We start from the raw sequence: 26,588 nt of genomic DNA on the forward strand, positions 1-26,588 counted from the left end.
GCTTGTGACTACATCCCTGGCACATAGAAAGTGCACTGCCCATAGCAGAGGCTTAATTAATGTTTGTTGAATGAATGAGCAACAAGCCAACGTAAACTTGAGCCCCATACATTTCAAAAAAGGAAAGTGAATAATAAAGACAACTTTTTAAAAAATCAGTTAATGGGGGCGCCTGCGTGGCTCAGTGGGTTAAATCCTCTGCTTTTGGCTCAGGTCTTGATCCCAGAATCCTGGGATTGAGCCCCACCCACATCAGGCTCTCTGCTCAGCGGGGAGCTTGCTTCCTCCTATCTCTCTCTGCCTGCCTCCCTGCCTACTTTTGATCTCTGTCAAATAAATAAATAAAATTAAAAAAAAAATAATAAAAAAATAAAAATCAGTTGATGTATGTCATAGAACATAGAACATAATTTAAAAAAAACTAACAACAGTGTTCAGCTCTTGGTAGTAGGATTATGGATAATTTTTCCTTTCTTCAACATAACTTTATATACCAAATTTTCTATAATATGTGTGCCTTTTATGGTAGAAAAATAATGTTATATGTTATAAAATAAGAAGAAAAACCAATTACAAAATATTTTTATGTCTTTTCTTCAAAATAAAGACAGTATCAAATACAGTGAAATATGATCACTGGATCCCCCCATCTCCAACCCTTTGCTGGAAGGTGAATAACACCATGAAATCTCTGCCTTATTTCACCCAACAGAAGTATTATGCTGAAAACATAACCGAAGTTGCAAAAATCACATTAGTACCTAAGACCTGAATTGTCACCAGTGTTTTTCATATATATTTTTTAATTCTGTAAAAACTATTTTTAATAAGAAGAACTCAAATCCTGATTTGATGCACAGAAACATAACTATCAACTTTATTTTATATTCGGAAGTAAACATGACAAAAATAAGAACTCCATCAGATTTAGATGACTGGAACAGTCTCTCCTCTGCTCTGAATGGTTTGTGTTCTTTTCAGTGGGAAAATAATGCTACAGGAGAGAAGTAAAGTAGAGTAAAATAACTTGAAAGGACTAGTATACATACATCACATTTTGTTAGAAGAGGAAATGATTGCAACAAAGTTCTCAAACTTTGTATATTCAGTGCTATGTTTAACTTATCTATTTTCAGTTTGTCAGTGTATCATCTTATGTTACTGTGAGGCTAAGACAAAATATACTGTGGCAAATACAATGACAATTTCTGAATAACAAGGTGAACTTCCATGCCCCAGTAAATGGCCCACAGAAATCATATTGTTAGGACGTGTCTGTGTGTGCATGCATATACACATGTATATATTGCATTAAACTTATACAAAGCAATGATATATAGGTATGTATATACATGTATGATCATAATATATATTTATGTATTACCTTAGTTTTATTTATATATATATATATATATATATATATATATATATATAAAATACCTTATATAAGAATTTTGTTTCTTCTGAGATAAGTCACATTTCTTATTCATCTAGTCCAAACTTCTTATTTTGCAGCTCGGTGAACTGAAGCCCAGGGAAGTTAAGGGAATTGCCCAAGTTCCCACTGTACATAGTGACAGAACTGACACTAAAGCCAGAGTCTCCTGACACTAAGATCAATGGTCTGTTATTCCACTCCTCTGCTTCTCTGTAACTGAGGCTAGAACTTAACAATTTAAATGTGAGTACTGCACTGCAATTTTCAAAGCATTTTCACATACATTATATTGTTTAAGTGATAAAACAAAATTTCAGCTGATGGTATCAAGTTGTTGAAAGGTTAACTTGTCCGTGAAAATGCTATAAGATAATGGCCCGAGCCTCCTGACCACCCCCCAGTCCAATACTCTATTCCCTGATACCTCTCTTCTAACTGACCATTTTATTCTTAGTTGGCTCTTCCTAATTATTATAAGAGGAGGAATCTCCAAGCCTAGGAGATCTGTAAGCCTGAGGTCCAGGGAGTCCCTGCTGTATGATTCTGGGATCCCTCAACCACTCATAATACTAAATTATTTAAGTTTGGGGAGCAGGTAGTTGAAACTAACAGCTAGGATCCAGGATTGGGTTGCAGATCTGTCAGATTCCTGAAGCTACCCTCTTTCGCCTGCCTATCTGGCATGGTCAGTACATATGGGGAACTACAGCCATTACTATTTAGCGAAGGTGTCTTTCATGGAGCTGCAGAGTCAGAGCAGACAGATTCCACTTATTTCTTCTAAAGGGCTGAATTATGTTTACCAAACAGTGTGGTACCCAAACAACTTGGCACCTTTCTTGTCCACCTTCCTAGAACCCAAATATCCCCAGTGATAATACTGTTTCAGAAGCTCATATCCTGTGATCCAAACATTTGTGGGATAAAAACAAAAACAAAAACAAACAAACAAAAAACCCAACTAACCAACAAAGTACATCAATTGGACCAAGATAGTGGTAAAAGAATCAAACATTAAATACTTCAATTTTATACCCTACTGCTAATTACCTTTGGTCTCCTGCTCTTTTTCATCACCTAAACCTTCCTCCTCTTCGGCCGCTGTCCGTAACATTTCAGCATCCCTCTTTATTTTCTTTCTTTGTTTCTTCAAACCCTTTAAAATTCTGTTGACTCTCCTTCGTAAAGGATTGGCCCATTTGCTGTAATGTTAAAAATTCAAAGTGAAACCTTATTTTTCGACAGTGATAGAACAATAACAATTAGGGTCATAAAAAAATGATGGGTTATAAGGAAAAGGCTATTTACCCACATAACTCTTTATACATTCCCACCTGATTATTTAACTCACCATATTTAACAAATCTGATAGAAAATATTGCACTTGGCTCATTCATATTTATCATTGTAACCATTATTATTACTGTACATAGTGTCATTTTGACCACTTGATCCTCTTCCACAATGGTAATGCTGCCGTACCCCCCTCTGCTGACATCAATATGACTCACACTTCAAGACCCAGCGTATATATTATTTGCCTAGGAAACCTTCCCTTTTACTCCTAGTCTATAGAGATTCTTCTCTCCTATCAATTTAAAAACTAAATGGTAATAGTTCACATTACATTATCATCTATAATTTTACAAGCTTACGCTTTCCCTGACTATTGCTATCATCTGGAATTCAGGTGCCCCAAGATCTCTTACTTTCTAAAGATCTAAGCACAAGCCAAGGAGAAAAACTAGAAATGCTCAAAGCAAAAGTAAGGATGGAAACCCAAAAGAGAAAGGAAGATTTCCATATGATGTTCTGACAAAGTAATGACAGATACATAGTCCTAGCCTCAGCTCAAAGCGAGGTAGGATACAGAAGAGGACACCTGGCTCCTGACAGTGCTACTGAGCAACCGGATTCTTAGCATGTGGGGTCCAGAGATTGATAAGCCTGCCTTTGAAATGATGACTTTGAAGGTAATATTCACTTTTCTCCCCTCAAACTGCATTACTGAGTTGTCACTGAGCTCCACCAAGTAAGACATATATGGAGCAAATAAATACTTTTTCCTCAGTTAATCTTAAAAAAGTCTCCAGGCATAAATGAAATAGTGGGTGAAGGCCAAAAATATATTTATGATTTACCTATGGCCTCTTTATGTTTTAGTGCTATTAACTTCAGTCTCAAAAAAATAATAACTGAAACAACTATATAGTTCTCAGTCTCTTGTGGCCAGATGTGGCCCAGAGTGCAGAATATTTTGGGTTTTAGAAAGGTAATATGACATGATATACCGAATATTACATGGCACTTCCATAAGGTCTGAAGCAACATCTCGTGATCAAACACAATAATATTTCTATGACAAAATATATGATTGTTCATTTTAAGCATTAACTGATGACTAGAAAATGTCTCAGTTCAGGTCAGCTCAGGTTTTGTTGCCAAATGAGTTTGAAAAAAGTTTTAGGTTTGTAGAACTTTTTGAACTTCAGAATTTTAGATAAGAAATTGGGGATTTATTATGCCTCCATCAGAAAAGACGAATACCCAACTTTTGTAGCAACATGGACGGGACTGGAAGAGATTATGCTGAGTGAAATCAGTCAAGCAGAGAGAGTCAATTATCATATGGTTTCACTTATTTGTGGAGCATAACAAATAGCATGGAGGACATGGGGAGTTAGAGAGGAGAAGGGAGTTGGGGGAAATTGGAAGGGGAGGTGAACCATGAGAGACTATGGACTCTGAAAAACAATCTGAGGGGTTTGAAGCAGTGGGGGTTGGGAGGTTGGGGGAACCAGGTGGTGGGTATTAGAGAGGACATGATTGCATGGAGCACTGGGTGTGGTGCAAAAAGAAGGAATACTGTTATGCTGAAAATAAAAAAAAAGAAATTGGGGATTTATTCTGTTTTTCTAGTGTGACTTCAATATATTTTATTTTACGTAATTAAAATGACTATTTGTTTTATCCATAGATTTTACTTTAAATTTAATCGAGTACATTTCACCTTAGTTGACAAAGAAAAATGCAACATGGCCTTATTATTTTGAAATGCACAGCATTAGTGTAGTTTGCAGAGAACAATGTTTTAGATTCAGCCTTAACATTCATTACTGAGATCCAAAGTTAGATATTCTACCCAATATCTACTGAGAATGCCCAAGAGGAAAAGTAGGGGTGAAATGATTTGTCCAGAATCCTAGAGGTGATTTTCTTCTTTTTATGTAAAATGTCATATTGTGACCAGTATACTCGCACTTGAAACGTACAGATCAACTTATCTCATACTTATTTACTCGCTGACACATTTGCTCATTTATGAAATAAATACCATTCTAAATACTAGAGACATAAGATGAATAATATACATATCCTGTCCTCAAGAAGCTTAAAATTTAGAAGGGAAGACAGCTATATAAGCTGAATTATATCACATTGAGACAATCCAAACTGCAGTAAGCAGAGATTGGTAGGAGACAAAAAGGAAGAAGCCTGACCCAGTCTAGGTTGGTGGTCTGGGGTAAGCTTCCTAGAGGAGGTAACATCGAATTGAGGCCTGCATCCAGGGCAGGGAGAGCCAGATAAAGAAGAGTGGTGATGGTAAGATGCAAAAGAGCTTTTCAGTCAGTGGGTGGTACATTGTGTGAAAAGATCAGCGTGGCAAAGAAGTATGTTGTTTGTAAACACCAAGTAGAGTGCTGTGGCTGGAAACACTAATTGGATCACTGGGAATTTCTTGTTATACAGATCTATACAGTTGTGAGATTATTTTTCTCTAAGAAGTCCCAGGATGCTATAGATCTAGGAGCAGAGAAGTAGTGTGGATTCTATTTCAAAGAAACAAAGGAGCTGGAAAGAATGGACTCATGTATCAGACGATAGGATCCAGGTTAGATAAAGAAATCAGATAATATTAAAAGATAGAAAACAGAAGTAAGGGAAAACAGAGTTAAAGACCCTAGAGGTCCCAATGAGAATAGGTGTAGCAAGAGTAAAAAAAAGAAAAAGAAAAAGAAAAAGAAAAGACAAAGCACCTATAGTCAAAGAGTAGTTTGAGGTTCGAAGTTTAAGATTTCAGAGACTCAGAGTTCAATTTGTGATGAATGACAAGATTTAGGATATGAGCATGAAACTGGGTGGCCAATAAAGAATACAGGAGAGATTCCTCAGAATTGAGTGCATCAGGGAACTCTGAAGCTATGGGCTTAGATGGCTCATAACATAGACAGTGAAGCTTCCCATGTAGATGACCAGATGGAGAAGAACAAAACACATAGCAACTGCCCAGACCAAAGTAAGAGCTCGATAAATAAGAAATACAAATAAATAATAAATAAATAATAATAAAATAATAAATAAAAGGTCTGGAATCCAGATATTCTTTTATTTTTAAGATTTGTATTTATTTATTTGACAGAGAGAAAGACAGAAAGAGAGGGAATACAAGCAGGGGAAGTAGGAGAGAGAGAAGCAGGCTTCTGCTAAGCAGGGAGCCTGATGCTGGACTTGATCCCAGGACCCTGGGATCATGACCTGAGCCCAAAGCAGATGCTTAACGACTGAGCCACCCAGGCACCCCTGGAATCCACATATTCTTGAATGCATTAGAAGATCTTGAATAATATAATAAAATGAAATAATACTATCTTTGGAAGATTAATCTGGCAGGACATTACAGGATGGAATAGAAGGAGCATAGATTAAGAATCCAGATATATGTCCAAGTGGGCTTGGTAAGCATCCTTAATAACTCCCTCCTTCTTAAGGGCACAGCCATATATTCCTATCAAAGTGCCAGGAACCTTCTCCAGGACTCAACTCCTAGCCATCTTCCAAACCCCACTTACAGTTCCAACCTAGTTATATTCTCTTGTGTATAAACTCTTTGGATTAAACACCTTATTCCAGTGCCCTCTGCAGTTCTCAATGTTTTCTTTGCCCTTGGATGCTAGCTAGCCTTTTGTTACAAGACTGAATGCTTGTGTCCTTAAAACCCATATATTAAGCCCTAACTTCCAGTATGGTTATATTTGCAGACTGGGGTCTCTAAGTAATTAAGTTTAAATGAGGTCATAAGGGTGGGGCCCCAATCAGTAAAATGAATATCATTATAAAAACTAATTTTTCAGTCATTTATTATTTATTTATTTATATTTTTTAAAGATTTTATTTATTTATTTGAGAAAGAGAGAGAGCACACAAGCAGGGGGAAGGGCAGAGGGTGAGGAAGAAGCAGACTCCCCACTGAGCAGGGAGCCAGCCCAGGGCTGGATCCCAGGACCATGAGATCACGACCTGAACCAAAGTCAGACACTTAACCAACTGAGCCACCCGGGTGCCACAACTTTCCATTTTTTTAAACTAAAAACCAGAGGTTTTGGTTTTTCCTCTCTCTTCCCCTTCTCTCATGCATCAAGGAAAGGCCATTTGATTACACAGTGAGAAGATGGCCATGTGCAGGAAGAGAGCCCTCACCAGAAATCAAATCCTCTGGCATCATGATCATGGACTTCTAGCCTGCAGAATTGTGAGAAAATAAATGTCTGTTGGTTAAATCCCCTGGTCTCTGGTGTTTTGTTATGGTAGCCCTAAAAGACTAATACAACTTGGCTCCTTTTTGCTCCTCTCCTGAAACCATGTAACCAGGACAGAAGTTGACAGCATACAAGACCTGGAACAAGCTGTAGAAACAGATAAATTTGAGAAGAGGCAAATCTCAGACTCATTCCAGAGGAAAGCAAAAAAAAAAAAAAAAAAAAAATGACAATGGATTAAGAGAATAGATTACATATTACAAATAAAGGAAAGTAGTCACAGATGACTCTAAGGTTTCTAGTCTGGGAGACTAAAGAAATTATTGATAGAAATATACAGATGTCAAGGGGAGATGATTTGAGAGAAAAAAAGAAAAGTTCAGTTTTCCACATGTTGCATTTAAGGTACTAACAGAACACCTAATTCATGAAGGGCAATTAGAAATTTGGAAGAGGTGGTAGAGGTAAGGATTTCAGGATTCAGATTTTTTTTTTAAGATTTTATTTATTTATTTGACAGAGAGAGAGAGATCACAAGTAGGCAGAGAGGCAGGCAGAGAGATGGGGAAAGCAGGCTCCCCACTGAGCAGAGAGCCTGATGCACAGGGCTCGATCCCAGGACCCTAAGACCATGACCTGAGCCGAAGGCAGAGGCTTAACCCACTGAGCCACCCAGGTGCCCCAGGATTCAGATTAAAAAAAAAAAAAAAGATTTATTTAATTGTTTATTTATTTGGGGGGGGGGAGAGCATGAGAAGGGGGAGGGGTAAAAGGAGAGGGGGAAGAAGACACCCCGCTGAGCAGGGAGCCAGATGTGGGGGCTTGATCCCAGGACCCTGGAATTAGGACCTGAGCCAAAGAAAGATGCTTAACTGATTGAACCACTCAGTCACCCTCCCCAGGATTCAGATTTAAAAGAGTTATTCACCCAGAGAAAATCAGAATATTACTATCAGAAAGGACCTCGGGAATTATCTAACTCAATTCTCTACTCTAACTTCAAGAGAAAACCAGTACCAAAAGAAGTTAAACTCACTATAAGACTGGTAGAAAAGACAGAACTAGAATACAGATCTTTTCAAATGTTCTTTCTGATACACACCTGTAATATTCTCTGGCAGATGAGAATAAGACTTTGGAAAACAACCATGGCTGGGAGAACAAAGAAAAGCAAACCGCGACGGATCAGAATGGAAGGGGAACAATGAAATCCAAGGAAGGAAATTTTCAAGAAAGGAGCAGTCAACAATGTACTACTATGTGACAAAAAGTTAAAGTTGGGTGGGAATTGAGAAAAGGCCACTGCATTTTGCAATGAGGTTATTAGTTACTTGGCAACAAAATGTTCTTTTTAATAGTACCTACTATTCCAGAATTCTCTAAAATGCTGCCCTTGGAGTCTGCAATGGGAACACCTCAGACATATAATCCGCATATAATGAGATTCTCTTATTATTTCAGTAACTAAATTACTTTGAACAGAGTCCAAGAAGAACTGGCTTTATGTGAGTTTCAAATCTATAATGACTCATGTCAGAGCAGGGTTCCAGTTTGCTCACATTTTCATCTGATCATGTTTTATCAAAGTTCTTAGAGACTAGCCATACTTTTAAATTTTATAGACTTTATTTCCTTTCTCTGAATTCATATGTATATAATCCAGGAACTTCAAACCTTTCAGCAGTTGGTTAATTACTACATAAAGCTTTTCAAAATAACATTACTAATTATATTGTACAGTATAATGAAACACACAAACATGGGGATTCAAAAATGTAAATGCCTATTTTTAAAATTCAATGGGTGATGATTTTTAGGCAATTTTTGACACATTTATTCCCAATTCTTTACCTCCCTTTCTAAGAAACTAAGTGGCATTAAGACTATCTGCATAATGAAAACCACATTATAAATTCAGAGAATCACGCAGCAGGATTTGTCTAAATGTAGAAATTTTCAGTAACAGCCATCTGGCAAGAAGCAACATTGAAAGTGTATGGGGGATGTTCTATTTACATCATCTGTGTATCAGATGATCTACAATCTTTAAAAAAATGGCTTTTTATTAGTTGAGAGAAAACATAGTTTTGTCATTTGCAGACCAAGTTCTGAATTTTTTCTTAATTCAAAGTTGCAAGAAAAAGAAAACAAGAAAATGCACTCCATCTGAGTTTAATAGGCATGGTATTATAATATTTGAATTTTCCACCTTACCAAAGCTATGTACATACTCAAGTATCATATCACTATATAATACACAGATGTTTAACTCACCTATGCATAGAGATTAAACTTTACCTAAAAACAGATAATGATTAGAAACTTAATTTGACACTTGAGACTACTATTATTGGCATTCTATTACTGTAACAGGAACCATTCAGACACCGCTCTCCTCTCTCCACTAGAGCCCTCCTCCCCTGCTTCCTTTTGTCCTCATCCACCTGATCTTTCCCTTTCTTCATTTCTATATAAGTCTTAAGCCAGCCAGTGACACTTAAACCTAATGAGGCTTCTGATCCCTATTAATGAGAATAAAAATAGATCTTACATAACCTTGAAGATGTAATGAATTTCAAAACTCATCTTATATGCAAGTTTAATAAGGCTATTAGTAGCAAATTCTTAGAAAGTGTTTCACTAATGCTTTCTGCTCCCTTTTGTATATGTGCAACCAGCTTAAGCGGTCTCGAGTTCTCTGTGTACCTGGCTCGTACCACACCTGAACTCAAGTCAAGTAGAAGCAAACTAGAGATTCCATTATAGATTACTCCAGGGGCAAATTTCAACCACCTCCGCTTACAAATGATGAGCAGTTAAGGGGGAGACTCCATCTCTATGTACTGGATTCTGTGGAAGCATCCTTCAACCTAAATCTTGTCCTCCCTTCAAAACTCAGCTCAAATAGCACCTCCACGGCTCTCTCTCTGCTCTCTCCCACTTGTCCTGATCCCCACTGCCTCAGAACTTCAACAAGTTATTGCCAGCACTCTTTTAGTCCTTAATTATATTCCGTCTTGTACTGTTATTTAATATATCATGCTTGGGACTTATTTTAAGGTAGATTTAAAGTTCCTGAAAGTGGGGCCTATGTCTTGGACATTTCTATGTCCTCCCTAGCACAAGCAGTGACTAAATACGGTCAATTATGGAAAGCATGAATTAGGCACCAAAAGAATGAAATACATTTGGCTCTGGAAAGTGATTATCGTCTTCCCTTAAACTGTTTTCATTTCTACCACCTGCTCATATTACTTCTTATTTTTACTTCCTCCAACTCTTGCCTGAGGCAATCGGTAAATAAGACTCACTGTCTAAATTGCAGGAGCTGGGGAATGTCAAGACATCACTTGTTGGCTTATAACTAAAGGCTGAGAGGGGAGAGGTACAACATCTGAAGGTGTGTATATTTAATGTATAGGACAGGATCCAGCAGGAGGAGGAGCTTAAGGGTATCTTTCAGTGTCTCAAGAGTTCTTCTAACAAATAGGTCCAGATCATGTTACTGCAGATCTGCTTTTGGCTTTTAGCCCCTCTGATTTAGACAAACTGTGTTTGGCTACTTTCTTTTCTTTTTAAAACCACTACATATTGATTTTACTGCTGCATCTACTTCCCTTTTATGTGATCATTTATTTTATCTACTGCAATATTTTATCTAACTCTTTATTCTTTGAAATGAACAGGAAGTGAGTTAAGGGGATAGTTCTAAAGAGATATCTTGACCCCCAAAAGGCAGAGGGATGGTTAGCAGGCTTTGGCTTCCATTTAAGCTCCTTGTTTGGTATCAAGGATAGGATCTTTATTCTATCACAATTACTACCTCTGCCTCTAACATCAGCTTACTAGGAAAAGCTTGACAGTGCCACATCCACCCTTGAACATCCATTGTTCCTGGAAATTAAGCTAAGCGGCAAGCTGCCCCCACAAAATCCACGGTTGCAACAACCAACCCAGGACGTCTGAAGGAACATGCCACTCTTACACAAAATTGTAAAACAAATTTAAAAAATAAACAAATAAATAAATCATAGTAAACCAAAATCTTTGGTGTTCAATAAACATACTATTCACATTGTTCAAATCCAAAGCAGTTTACACTATGTAGAAAGAAGAAAATATATTCTTATCAAGGTATAATTCTTTGAATTTCATTTTAAAGAAAAATCCAGTGTACCTGAATATCCCCACAGAACTCCTTGGCAGAGACACAATACAGAGGCTAGAATTAAGTTATTGTACCAGGCCTGTTATACCAGGCTCCAGATTGCATGGCATAATCCTAGCCACAATTTTCTAGCAAATATTATTTCATTTTTATTCAGAGTTATCTTTTATCTGAAATCAAACTTTGAAGAAGCAAAGGTCAAAAATTCCACTCCTATTCCCAATCATCTGTGGAAAGAAGAAAATGAGAGAGGCCTAGGGATTACACACTCAGTAATGGAAACTAAGTAAAAATGGAAAGAACTGTCAGCAAACTGGAGGAGTTGAAATGCTGTGACTCCATGTGTCTTCAGAATGGTCTGAGAAAATGATATAAGTGATGAAAAACTTTAAATTACTGTAAGACTGCCTTCCAGGCTAGCCAATGCCAGCTACTGTATTTCTTTATTCATTCAACCACTCATTTATTCAACAAAAATATATTAAGCACGTTAATATATGAAGCACCCTGCTATGGAATGAAAATACAGTGTTGAATATGACATACTCATCAAACACAAGCAAAATGTACAAAAAAGAAAAAAAAAAGACTTAATGATCTTTATGGAAAATAAGGTAACTTGTGTATAGTATAGTGTCAATCTTCCAGTGAAATCTAAACAATTTTTTGGTACCTCAAATACCACTTTCTCATTAACTTGAATAAAAACATCGGAGAAGGGCGCCTGGGTGGCTCAGTGGGCTAAGCCGCTGCCTTCGGCTCAGGTCATGATCTCAGGCTCCTGGGATCGAGTCCTGCATCGGGCTCTCTGCTCAGCAGGGGGCCTGCTTCCCCCCCCCTCTCTCTGCCTGCCTCTCTGCCTGCTTGTGATCTCTGTCAAATAAATAAATAAAATCTGACCTGAGCCAGAATCAAGAGGCGGACAACCAGCCGAGCCACCCAGGCATCCCAGGTACCTTTTCTTTCTCTGAGAACTGAAGAAAATACCTACATGCATGGTCATGCTAGTGCCCTTATACAAACCTGAGAGTGAGTGCCTCCTTAAATTTTGTGCTCCAGCTGTCTCACTCGTCCTGGCCCTGCTCTTTATCTCCACATCCACTGTTCCAGTAGGTAGAGAGGTATTTTTTAAAACCTTAGAAACATCGTGCCAATAGGCCACTGGGATTTTTTATAAGATGGTAAGAAGAAATCTGATACAAATTGGCTTGAAGACAGACCAAGGCTTTTAAGACACAATAGTAGATGACCAGCTACTAGATGGAGACAACACTTCTGGGAACTCTTCTGACTTGCAGTTAATAACCACTTCCACTCACACACTCCCAGCTCACTGATGTATTTTTCCTTCCAATTGTCTGATGAGGGAAGGTACAGACTATGCAAGAGAATGTCTAAATTTATGGAAAAATAAAATAATATGCACTTAAGCATATTATGGGAACTCTATTTTGGGTTTTTCTTAAGCTACCTTCTTTTAAACAAAAGGGACCCAAACATAATCCTTGTGTTTCTAGTGCATACGAATAAATGTGTCTACACAGAAATATCCAAATACATTCAGCAATCCACAAATAAAAGTTTAGGTTTGCCTACCTCCTCCGGCAAAGAGTGCAGCAATAAATGGGCAGACATCCCAGGATGATCATGCTGATCACACCAAGTCCAAACATCCGGAACATCTGTGTAGGCTCTGTTGGTTTAATTATATCCTGTTACTTTTATGACTTAAGCAAGAGAAGAAAATCTGAGCTATTTCATAAACTTTTTATTTAAAAAACTACCAGTGAATAAAGCAAAATAAGGAGTTATTCTTATATGACAGGTAAACATCCTTGCTACTCTATCAGAAACAGGAGTTTATGAAATGTTCTTGAAATACAACTAAACACTACACTTGAAATACATGCTTCCCAAAGGAAGCCTTAGCAAAATGATCCTACTGTTTTTGCTAACACACTAGTAAGACTCATACTATATATTTCTTCCTATAGCTTAAGCGTGTTTTTTCCCTTGGCCACGTTATACATTCTCAAGCAGTCAAGGAGTGAATTAATCTATGAATTGTTAATTTGTTAAAGGAATGGCTTCTTAAATGTTTACTTCAAATTATAAAACATTGAAAAAGAAATTAAGAATTTGCAGGTCAATAAGCATATTTTATTCATTTTCAAGATTTTATTTATTTGTTTATTTATTTGTTTTAGAGACAGACTAGAGGGAAGGACACAGGGAATGGGACAAGCAGACTCCATGCTGAATACAGAACCTGCTGAGAGCTTGATCTCGCACCACTGAGATTAGGACCTGAGCTGAAACCAAGAGTTGGACACTCAACCAACTGAGCCAGCTAGGTGCCCCAAGCATATTTTATTCTTATATTCATTTGGATGCATTCTAATATGACTGGGGAATTATAAGTCACGGTTCAATTTTCCCCTCTATAAAGACCAAATGTCTCTTCACACATAATATAAAGACTAAACTGATGAATGAATTATAAACAACATGTGACAGTGTTGAAATTGTAATACTATATTCATGATCAGGTTTCAGTCTCCATTATTAATACTAGATGTTCAACAAAGAGCTGTAAATTGAATAGGGACTATATTAACCTAAGACATTGTTTTGCATGCATCCTTTTTGTAGTATTTTTTAGTGTTTAATCATATCTAATATGCCCTCAAGGGACCAACTGGTAATATGTCCCTACTGTCCAAATGCAGGAGCAAAAACAGATGGTCTAGTTCTTAAAACTTTGTAAAGAAAAAAAAAACCTTAAGAACCTGATTCAAAAATAATAGAACAAAAAGAAACTAATAAACAAACCTTAACAAGGAACATTTGAGTCTATTGTTACATACTGAGATGTTGAAGAAAAGATAAATGGGAAGAATTCTACTCAAGTAGGAAGAGAAGTTAAGATGAGAAAAATAAGCTAAGGCATGCCTGATTGCTATCTTCTCCCAGGCACTGAGGGTCATGTATCATAAAGTCTGAAATCTTTTGAAGAAGACGAAGAGTAGCCAAAGCAAAAGAAAAGATAAGACTAATTCCGAACTGCCAAAGTCACATCCAAGGGCTAAGCAGAAACTGTTCATGAATAGATGCCTGACAACCTCAGGACTTTCACAGAGAGTGTTGTTCTAGGGCTGGGAGCCCCCTTTATGTGTGAAGCAGGGAGATTGAAATTTAAATTTGTGCCATTGTGACATATTTATTTGATTTTTTTAAAAAGAAATAAAATAAATGTAAGAGGATGAACTTACTGTCTTTTAATGGGGCAAAACAGCTGAAGTTACTGGTCCTGAAGGATGTATAACAGCATTTGTATCCCAAACATTCACTCTTGTTATAATCTTGCAGCTCATTGCAAGCCTTCACCACCTGATTCACCTTTGGAATGCACGCTTTCAGAAACAAAATCCAAGAAAAAGAATTCAGTATGGTTAATAAGCATTTTCCCTAATTAAATAATGACTGCAAAACAAAAAAAAAAAAACAACTCATTCAAACTGGTGCGTTTAAAGACTGAATAACATATACAAAGTGATGAATGCTGAAAAAAATAAGAGTTAAGTTAAAAATTATCACAAAGTTATTAACATCACATTTCAATTCTAAATGAACTGCAGAAAAATATAAATTGTTAACAGGTCATTGGTAAGGTAGTTTTAAAAGGACTATAGATCATAAACTGAGTAGTAGGATACATATATAAAACAGAAGGAGCTAAATAACAAGAAATATCAAATGTCTTTAAAACCGACACCTTGTTAAAATAATACCATTGATATCCTCTCACTCAATTTTTCTAAACTACAGAAATTCATTAAATATATCAATGAAGATAAATGTAAGCAAAATTCACAGCTTATTGCTAGAGTATAAGGTAAGTGGTACTACTGATATTGACCTACTTTCTGTGAACACTTACCATATTAGCACTACAGTATGTTTTTTTTTTTTTTAAAGATTTTATTTATTTGACAGAGAGAGATCACAAGCAGGCAGAGAGGCAGGCAGAGAGAGAGGAGGAAGCAGGCTCCCTGCCGAGCAGAGAGCCCGATGCGGGCCTCGATCCCAGGACCCTGAGATCATGACCTGAGCCGAAGGCAGCGGCTTAACCCACTGAGCCACCCAGGCGCCCAGCACTACAGTATGTTTTAAGACTCTTCCTTTTGGCCTTAAATTATATCTCTATAATTTTGAATAAGCAATGATTTATAGCATGAACACCAAGGTTCATGCAACTGCAATAAATCCATACATATCTGAATCTATAAGATTTGCAAGCTCATGAATAGGTAAATAAATAAATAAAGATGCACAAGCGCAAATACCTGATTTTTAAAAAATCCTGTTTTATAAGCAAATGATGTATAAACAAATGACAACCAAATAGACAGATATCATGTTTTATATTCGAAAAGAAAACTTCCACGGTATGGCTTAAGGCCAGCATAGATTCAGTTCACTCTCCAATACGATCAACAACTATAGACTTAGAAAAGTAATAACTGATATTTCATGATTGCTCCAAAGAACTTTAATGTCAACAAAGAACAATATCGTGGTTACAGGCATAATTTTTTATCTCTTAGTGTATATATATCTATATATGTGTGTGTGTGTGTGTGTATTCATTCTCCTTTTTAAAGATTGCCTATTCCTAAAACTAAAGTAAAAGTAATAATAGCTACCATTCACTAGGTATCTATTTGGGCCAGGTTCCTTGCTTTACACCCATTTCTAATTTTCACAACAAACTCTCAAAATGAGTTTCAAAACCCCCATTCTAGAAATGAAGATTCAAAGTAATCTGCAAGGCCATAAATTTAATGCATTTCTAGCTGACTTGGATATTCATTTCCCACACATTTTATACATGTGAGGGTTTGGTCTACTTTCTTTTTATCTGACAGAGAGAGAGAGAGAGAGAGAGAGAGTTCACAAGCAGGCAGAGAGGCAGGCACAGAGAGCGGAAGCAGGCTCCCCACTGAGCATAGAGTCCGATGTGGGGCTCGATCCCAGGACCCTGAGACCATGACATGAGCCGAAAGCAGAGGCTTAACCCACTGAGCCACCCAGGCGTCTGGTCTACTTTCTTGTTATATACACTGGGCAATCTATTCTCCAATTTTGCCAGCCCCACAGTGATTTCCTCTCCGAGGCTGGACTGCATTGGGAATACCATGTTCATTCCTAGGCACCACACACTCAAAAAAGGATGACTAGAGTTAGGGCCTGGTCAGAGATGGTATGAACTTACTGCGTGTTGAATTTACTATTGGCATTGCTCAAAGACCAATTTCCAGGAAGGGAAGTCAAAGAAGAGATTTTAAATCACAGAAGAGACTGGACTGTATGATCGCTAAGATCCCATCTAATGTTGAACTTCTGTTATTTTATACTGAAATTGCATCTGATGGACTTTATGCCAGATACTAAAATTAGCTTTCAGACTTAAATTACCAAGACACCTGTATTTTGAAGAATAAAAAGGGTAGACTAATATTTATCAGGTTTCTGTATATAATTTTGTCCAAAGAGAGAAGGGTCATGTGACCTCTTGAGCTTCCCTGCCAGTCTGTCTCAAGATTATCGCTTTAATGAGCAAGAGATAAATCTTTGATGAACAACAGCCTGATGACAAAACGGCAAGCTTTTTTTTTTTTTTTTTAGTGCTTATGTGGGGAGAGTGTTCCTTTTCAATTATACCCGGGAGGAAATAAATTGGTTAAAAGTATTTCACATCTTATGAACCCATAGTTATTCTTTTCAAAGAGATAGCATATACATTTCATAAATATTAAATCCCTGTTTTTGAAAGATTTGAATCAACCTGGGCCCAAAGTTTCTTTTAAAATGAACAGTCTGATTTTGTTGGGCGTCTCATACAATTGATTTTGACTCAACTTACTGCACCAGGTTGAAGGAATATTTTGGAATGCAAATATTCATATTTAAGCTATTTTTAAAAGTGGCTTCAGTGTTTGTATAATGTTATTAGAGGTAATTATGGGACAGTGTATGTCTGTTATCTCCATAAGCTCTAAAGCTTAAGTCATCATCTGTTGTTGTTTATGACCAACTTTGGCACTCAGCAACCATTTCTTAAGTTTCACAATATACCTTCTCAAATTTCTTTCTTTTTTTTTTAAAGTTTTTATTTCTATTTTTTAAAATATTTATTTGTTTGTTTTAGAGAGAGTGTGTGTGAGCTGGGGTGCAGGGCAAAGGGAGAGGGAGAGAAGCAAACTCCCAGCTAAGTGTGGAGCCCCATGAAAGGCTCAATCTCATGACCCTGAGATCATAACCTGAGCTGAAATCAAGAATTGGATGCTTAACTGACTGAGTCGCCGAGGCACCCCAATTTTTATTTTTATTTTTTACAGTAAACTCTATGCCCAACATGGGGCTTAAACTTACAACCCCGAGATTGAGATGCTCTACCGACTGAGCCAGCCAGGCAACCCCTCAAATTTCTTTTTGTTCACTCAACTTGACCATGGCCGTTTTTAAAGTTTAAGGGCCTCATTTATTTTGTTATTCTCATTAGTAGTAGGTGTTATAATGCCTGTTTTGTACTGGAGGAAACCAATATAGAGAAATGTGAAGAGATTTATGCAAGATCACATAAAAATTAAGTGGTAGACCCTGAAATTAAACAATGGATACAATTTTGTGCTTATATATGTATATCAAATTTTGTTAGAATAAATTCTCATGATTTTTAACAAAAGCTTCATCCTTGTAATTCACATATCAATTTATTTGAAGACTCTCCTTGAAAGGGCACCACATGCTGTAGAAAATGAAACATGTTTATTTGTGGTTAATAATTCTCAGGGGTCATCATGTGCTTGATAAACACATTATATACAGAATCACAAAAATATGATGTGACTTGAAACCTGAACTTTTTATCATTAAAACAGATGGGAGAACATCTGGTATATTCCATAACATCAGAGCCACACAGTTCCCTGATTAATGCTAAAGAAGATATTGATTTCACAATATTGGGTCAGTGACTAAATTTCAGGCAATGCCATTAAGATAAACTATGAAAGGTTTAGATATTTGTGAAGGAGAAGCATTTCCATAAAGAGTTAACATTTATGGAATGTCTTAAAAGTACAGTTTCAGGTCATCCTCACAATTCTTTGTGGTAAATATTTTCATTTTAAAGATGAGGACACTGAAGTTCAGAGATGTTACCTCGCCTAAGACAAAGGGCAGAATCAGCATTAAAACTCAGGTCTGGCTCTCCCCCATGCCAATAACCCACACTGCCTCCTAAACATGTAATTACTCTTCAAAAGGAGAGCAGTGGGAGGAAACAAACAAACAAACAAAGAACTTACTTGTTGGAAAGAAAAAATTTAACAGAGCTTCCCAAATGGAAGTTTTTTCCAGAGACCGTCCATTAGCATTTTCAGCGCTCCACAGAATACGTTCATTAGGAGACACAGAATTCGAGAACCCTTAAGAAAGAGTGAAATTATTAATCCCAAAGTATAAAGCATTGATCACTTTTTATGACCCTTTAGTAGTAATTACCTTTTGCTTAGTTAAATTAATTATGGAAAGTCTAAGGACTAACAGGTATTATACTTACATCTCATAACAGTTTAGGTACTATTAATCAGAATGTAATTCTGCTGAAAACTGAAAAACTAAGTATTAATATTTAAAAATTTTTTTAAATAAAAAATAATTAATTTTAAAATGCTTAAGCCATAGGCTAACACATCTTATTATTGTGCTATAAACTGAATTACAATACTGAATTTGCCTCTGACAAACAACATTAACATTCAGAGGCCCAACCAATTAAAAAGTTGGGAACAGTATGTATCCCAACTAAATCAGACCCCATCACAGAAACTCTTGGCCTATATTGATGGCTTCTTTATTTACTGATAAAAATGAAGCCCTTAGACATTGTAAAACTCTCCTTATCCTTCTTCCTCAACACTTCAAACAGACTGTTGTTAGTTTTATTTGCATCATTCCCTCTTATACAAGAGGAAAGTATATCTGTCTTTGTTCCTGTAGCATGGATTTGTCCATATCATTCAATATTTTTCAAGACAATCTTTAATAATTTCACAGTATTCCATTATATGGCCCTATTACAACTAAGTTAACCAATCCCCCATAGAAAGACATTTAAGTTATTCACAAGATATTGATATTACAAAGAATACTGCATAGAACTCATAGATACAAAAGTAAAACAAAACTCATAGACAAAGAAGAGATTGGTGGTTGCCAGAGACAGGTGGTAGGGATAGGTGAAATGGGTTAAAGGAATCAAAAGGTACAAAATTCCAGGTATAAAATAAATAAGTTCCGGGGACATAATGTACAACACGGTGACCGTAGTTAATAATACTGCATTGCATATTTAAAGTTGCTAATAATACTGTATTGCATATTTAAAGTTGCTAAGAGAGTAGATCTCAAAAGTTTCCATCACAAGAAAAAATCATTTGTGACTATGTACGATAATAGATGTTCACTAGATTTATTGTGATCATTTTGCAATATATACAAATATCTAATCATTATGTTGTACACCTGAAACGAATGTAATGTTATATGTCAATTCTACATAAGTAAGAAAAGAAAAAAAGAAAGAACACTGTAATGATAACCACTGGAACTATATATTTGCCAATAGCTATGAAAAATACCTTAGGATGAATTAGTAATGAATTGCTCTTGATTTTGGTGACACTACCCTCCAGCAAGCCTGCCCCAAAGTACACTTCTACCAGTAGTGCAGGTAAATACCAGTTTTCTCGCACCCTAGACTTTTTGTTGCTGTTTGCCAGTTTGATGGCGAAAATAATGGTATTTCTTTTGTTTTAATTGCATCTTCAGTCATCAGTGAGCTTACGTCTTTCATACATTTGTTGCATAATAGAGAACTTAAGCTTTAGTCTGTTACATATGTTACAAATATTTTTCAAGGTAGTCAGCTATCTTTATATTTTTTATGATGTTTTGGGAAATTCAATAGTTTCAAGTGTTTTATGTAATCGAATGTATCAATCTCTTCCTTTACTATTTCTGCCTTTTGGGTCATGTTTAGAAAGATATTCTAAATTCCAATATTTCCTTCTAACACTTTTTTTTTAAAGATTTTATTTATTTGTTTGAAAGACAGAGAGTGAGTGAGAGAGAGCACAAGCCAGGGGAGACACAGAGAGAGAGAGAGGAGCAGACTCCTCGCTGAGCAGGGAGCCAGATGTGGGACTCCATCCCAGGACCCTGGGATCATGACCTGAGCTAAAGGCAGGCACTTAACTGACTGAGCCACCCAAGTGCCCTCCTTCTAACACTTTTGAAATTCATATCTTTAATCCACAAGGAATATATTATGAAGTAGGGATGCTTTTTTTCTAGTTGTTCAAATAAATAAAGTCCATCCTTTCCTACTTATGATACTACCATCATATTCTCGGTCATTAAAGAGTTATAAATCTTATTCTTGAATTTTCTACTCTGTTCCATGACTCTATGTGTTCATGAACCAATAGCACCACTGTTATAATTTATCTTACACTGTTATATGTTTTAATAACTGATCTGGCAATCCTTTCATTAGTCTTCATTATCAAAATTGTATTCTTAACTCTGAAGAATGTTTTAGATGAAGCTTAGAATCATTTTATCAAGTCAAAAAAATTAATAATATTTTTATTGCAATTATGTTCACTTATTTAAATTTCATTAAAAATATTTATTATGTGTCTCATGTGCTTGGCATAAATCCAGTTATATGCCAGCTCATTTGGAATGAAGTGATAACTGTACAATATTTTTTCACCCAATAATAGGTTTGTTTTCTCCACTCATTCAACTCTCTTCTTCCCTCCCTGAGTAAGGTTTATTGTTAGATTCATGCAGGTCCCATGTCTTATTCTTACTATGTTTACTCCCTTATATCCTATATATTTTGCTATGTGAATATAATCTATCTCATTACATTTTTTAGCTGATTTACTGCTGGTATGTAAGAAAGCTATTGATTTGGGTTCATGTATATTCTGATTTACTACCTTATTTGACGCTCTTTAGCTCTCCACTGTTCTCCATTTTCATTCCAGATCTATACAATCATATTATCACTAAATATAGATGGTTTTGCCTCCTTCCTTTCCAATACTAACAGCTCATTTCTTTTTCTTCTCTCACTTCATTGATAGAATTTCTGAAACTATGGTGAAAAACAGCTATGATAATGGGCATACTGATTGATCCTGACTCTAATGAGAATACACTAGTGTTTCAACATTAAGTATTACTGGCTGCTGACTTAATGTGTATATATACATATACAGATACATATACATAAATATATATTTATATATGTGTGTGTATGTGTATATATATATATATATATATATATATATATATATGATAGGATATCAAAATTACCAATGACACCAAAAAAAGTTGACATAACTCACCATACAGCAAACCTTTATAAAATCCCCCTTAACATCTCTGTTCTTTCGTTCCAGGGAGCACTTAAACTGTCCTTTCCTCTCTCCAAAATCTCCCATCATCCCTCATCTAAGTCTACTCAGATCTTCCTCTTCACCCTATTAGGCTCCAGACTCTTTCTCCTCTGGCATTGTTTTTCATAGGCAGAATAACTCCATCCTCTCTGCCTCTAATTTGCATGTGTACACTTATTATGCTCAGCAAACAAAAGATTAGGCACCAGCTTCCTTAAAAGGCAGGAAGAAATGGTAAAATATATATATATATTTCCCCATCACAAAGAATTTTATTTTTTAATTTCCCTGTTACAAAAGAAGACTGAAAATCTAACTACATTTAAAAAAGAAAAAACAGACTCAAAGCTGCAGGATCCATGGGTATGAGACCTGTGCAATCTACAGTCTGGCTCTTAGAAGGACCCTACTCTTGGGGTCCTAGTTCTGCTATCATCTTGAAATGTGTAATAAATTTTGAACATGGGACCTTGTATTTTCATTATGCAAATTATGTTGCCAGCCCTATTCAGCAGGAAGGTCTCTCAGATGAGGAACTGTATTAAAGAGTGAGGAGACAGAATGGGAGTAGTAGCTAATGGTATCACATTGGAGAAGATTCGGTTGGGACTTTCTAGGCTTTGCTCTCAAATAGACCTGAATTTGCATTCTGGCTCTGCTACATAATCATTGGTGATCTTCAAATCAGTAAACTTCTCTTTGCCTCAATTTATTCATCTGTAAAATGGAGATAATGTTTATTTTTAAGGATTATAAGGAGTAAATGAAGTAAAAAATAAAGTGCTTAGTACAATGTAAAACAGGTAAATATTTTGTCATACATCCTCCATTGTTTATTTTAATTTTATTGCTTATAATTTTAAATTTAATAACATTACTTTGTTTTCAGAATATTTATTTTTATAAATAATTGTCATAGTAGCAAATGTGACCAGTTTTCAATTTATAATTGTGCTACAGTTTCCTTTTAAAATAAATATATTTATGTAAAAAAGTGGAGCAGTTCAACAAAAGATGAAAAACTGGTAACATTAAGATAATCAAGAACTATGCAGATGTTATACAAATGACTGAGGCAGGAGAAACACTTATCTAGTGAAATCTCAATTTTTAAACAAGATAACAGAAACCTAAAGAGGTAAGGTGACTCATCAAAGGTCACACAGCATGTCAGTGGCAGAATCAAGATAACTTGGGTCTCCTAACTCCTAATTCAGAGCTCCTCCAAACACACCACATGCACAAATGGTTAAAACAAGAGCAAGCATGGTGCTTAATGAGGTACATGGCAAGTAGCCAGACCTTCTTTCTTTTCTTTTTTTTTTTAAAGATTTTGTTTATTTATTTGACAGGCAGAGATCACAAGTGGGCTGAGAGGCAGGCAGAGAGAGAGAGAGAGAGAAGGAAGCAGGCTCTTCACTGAGCAGAGAGCCCAATGTGGGGCTCGATCCCAGGATCCTAGGATCATGACCTGAGCCGAAGGCAGAGGCTTTAACCCACTGAGCCACCCAGGTGCCCCACCAGACTTTCTTTCAATATGCACTGCCTCGTTCATTCCCCAAGGAGAGCAGGTAAGTGAAGAATTCTAATATAATAATACAGAAACTAGTCACATGGTTTTGTCAATGGAGCTGAAGCATTTTGAAAATACTACCTATTAGTAAATCTTTATTTCTTGTTTTATGTTTTAAATCTCCCTGAAAAAGATGCACAATGAAGACTGATTCAATAGGTTACAGAAAATTGGTAAAATAGGTGGGATCAAATTCTCAGTCCCCAATCTGCTAGTCTCCTCATCCTGTATGTCACCAGTCTTTATGTCTTCTACATAAATACAACCTGAAAAGTAAAGTGGCTTGGGAACCCAAATGAAAATATGAAACTAGAAATATCCCGGAGCTACCTCAAGTCCTTCAACTTCAAATTCCATTGGTGACATTAAGTCTAAAAGAACTCAGAAGTGTCTGTCTAGGAAAGAGAAGCAGAAATTTAGCTCTAGGACCATGTGCTTGCTTTCACCATAATCCTCCAGGCCATGGCCGCACTATTTTACTCTTCAGTGTGTATTAGTTTGCTAAGGTTGTTGAAACAAAGAACCATCAACTGGGTGACTTAAACAATAGAAACTGATTGTCTTACAATTCTGGAGGCTAGAAGTCCCCAAATCAAGATGTCAATAGGATTGGTTCCTCCTGATGGCTGGGAAGAAAAAACTCTCTCCTTGGCTTATATACAGCGGTCTTCTTCCTGTGTCTATTCATTTGGTCTATTCACTGAGTCTATTCACTCAATGAATGTCTAACTCTGTGTCCAAATTCCCCCTTTCTATAAGGACACCACTCCTGTTGGATTAGGGCTCACTTCATTTTAATCTGGTTACCTCTATAAAGACCTTTTCCCCAAATAAAGTCACATTCTGAGGTACTTTGGTTTAAAATTCCAACTTTTTTTCTGGAAGGGACACAATTCAACCCATAACACACTGCATTTAGTTAAATTAATTAAGTTAAATCATTTAAAATGCAAAATGATATTTAATCCATCCAGTCACATATCACCTCCTGGGAATCTGGGAAATCTGACAATGTAAAGAATGAATCATGGATTATTTTAGGAGAAAACATGTTAAACCTATATTGGAAAAAGTCCCCAAGGAAATAAAGAAATCACACTGAATAACACTATTCTTTTTTTGTAAGAGTTCCACTCAAAATAGAAATAGAAAATGAAGAAATCATGGACTAAGAAAAAAATGATGTACAATTTATAGTTTTTGTTTTAACTTACTTTTTCAGAGAATGAAAAAGCTCTCAGTTTGTAAGGCTCTCAAATGTATTTGTAACTAACATTTACAAATACAGTAAAAGTAATTCAGAAATACTTTGGTATTTTAGATGAATAGAAGAAAAAATAAATATGAATAATTTGAAGTAATATGATTTGCAAGCAATCATTTAAAAAGTATCTTAAGATATTTGTGTAAAAGCAAAAATTATATTTTCCCAATTTATGGAAAATAGCTGATAAAAGAATGAACAGCATATACTTTATTTAACTTTGAATTTCATCCCCCACCAAAAGTTACAAACCCACAAAGTTATGACATAGTATACAGAGGTCTGTTTCCTTTACTTACAATGCCTCTGCTCAATTTTTGCCTCCTTCTTTGACTGTAGGAGGACCTTGGTTGGGGGGATGAAGGTCCTGGAGCAGGCAGGGAACGAGAAGTCCTTGAGCTTCGAGGTGGAGGGATCAGGTTGGAGCTTGAGCGAGGGAGAAAGACTGTGGGAAAGCCAAGGCCTTTATGCAGATGAGGAGACAGAATACCATTGAGAAGGAGCTGTGAGGGGGGGCAGGCCAGGGGTTAAGGTAGGGAAGGTACTTTTGAGAAGGCCAACTGGGAGCTAAGGAGAGAAGGCTGTGGGGAAAGAAGTATTTGAGTGAGGGACAAGCCATGTCTGAAGAAGGAGGTGGGAAAGACTTTGAGGAAAACGAGGCAGCAAGACCATAGAGTAGATGGAAAACCAGGTTCCGGGGCAGAAGGAGAGAGTACCTTTGAGCAGTGAAGGAGGAAAAACTTACGGGTCGGGAGAAGGAGGCCTTTGGGGGGCTGAAAGAGGCCCCCAAAAGGGTAGTGAGCCAAGAGGGCCTGAAGGAGGGTCAATACGGAGGCAAGAAGGATTCGGAGCGAGGCGAGGGAGGGCTTCGTGACAGTACGTGGTGAAGAATGGAAAGACCTTGGCTGAAAGTTTGCGCGGTGAGGGAGGGAGTACATGTACCAGGTAAGGTGGCAGGAGAAGGCCTTCAGGAACACGTTTTCAAGAAAGGGAGGAAATCACAATTTTGCTCCTACGTATCTGCCCCAGAGGGCTGAAATCACATTGACACAAACACTGTACACAAGTATTCACTGCAATATTACTCATAATAACCGACCATCAGAAATAACCCAAACGCCCAGAACATAATCAATGGATACACAAAATGCAGGAATATTATTCAGCCATTAAGATGAAATGAAGTACTGACACGTGCTACAACAGGCGAATATCTCAAACAACGTCATGCTAAGTAAAAGAAGCTGGATTTTCACTTGGGTGGATGAAAACATTTTGGAACCAGGTAACGGCAGTGGCTTTGCAACAGTGAAATAGACTAAATGCCACCGACTCATTCGCTATAAAACGGGCCGTTTTCCGGGAGGGAAATTTACCTCCGTTTTTCCAAAAGAAAAAAAAAAAAAAAAAAAAAAAAAAAAAAAAAGGCAGGCGGCCGAGGGAGATTCGAATTCTAGCATTTTGTAGGGGGGAAGTCGGAGAAGCGAGGTCGCGATGAAAGGCCCCGGGAGGAAAGGGCTTCGGGAGCGGCTCTGAGGGGCGCGAAAGGGGAGAGATTGGGGAGAGGAGAAGCGGGGAGGTGGGGGGGGGTGCAAAAGCCGGGGACGCGGCGGAGCAGGGGCGGGAGGTAGAGACGCGACTGCGTGGCCAGGCAGAGGCTGGCCATGGCCACTCACCGGTGTTCAGGTAGTAGCACAGGAAAAGCAACATCCAGACGGTGAGCAAGAGCAGCCCGAAGCACTTGTGGGCCCACATCTTCAGCAGAGAATGGCGCGTCTCGGCCCGCAGGCCTCGCAGAGACGCTTGCCAGCCGGGCTGAGGCGTGGCTGCCATGAGGGCCTGGTGCCCGGGGCTGCCGCCCCCTGGGTACGACCCGATGGCTGCATTATCCGCACGACACCCCGCCTCACAACTTAGCAGCCTGGAGCGAGCCCCTCGCAGGACCCCGGGCTTTGACCTAGTCCTCCCCTGCATCAACCTCCCCTCGGAAGCCATGGCTCTGGGTCGCTGCCTCACCGAAGTGACGCATCAGTGCCACGGACCTGTGACTCAAAAGCCCCCGCGGTG

The 26,588-nt window shown here is 37.3% G+C and overlaps 1 protein-coding gene across 1 annotated transcript; it reads right to left on the reverse strand.

Annotated features, from left to right (window-relative positions):
- Positions 1-863: 863 nt before the first annotated feature.
- Positions 864-26,588, reverse strand: FMR1NB (FMR1 neighbor). Its single transcript, XM_004777931.3, has 6 exons — positions 26,198-26,588; positions 18,517-18,636; positions 14,416-14,556; positions 12,740-12,836; positions 2,489-2,640; positions 864-994 (listed from the first exon to the last, which is right to left on the reverse strand). The coding sequence occupies exons 1-6, from the start codon at positions 26,514-26,516 to the stop codon at positions 978-980; spliced, it is 846 nt and encodes a 281-aa protein (XP_004777988.1). The 5' UTR covers positions 26,517-26,588; the 3' UTR covers positions 864-977.

Source organism: Mustela putorius, unplaced genomic scaffold, assembly GCF_011764305.1.
Source record: "Mustela putorius furo isolate JIRA1106 unplaced genomic scaffold, ASM1176430v1.1 tig00003899_pilon_pilon_pilon, whole genome shotgun sequence".
Taxonomy (NCBI): Eukaryota; Metazoa; Chordata; class Mammalia; order Carnivora; family Mustelidae; genus Mustela; species Mustela putorius.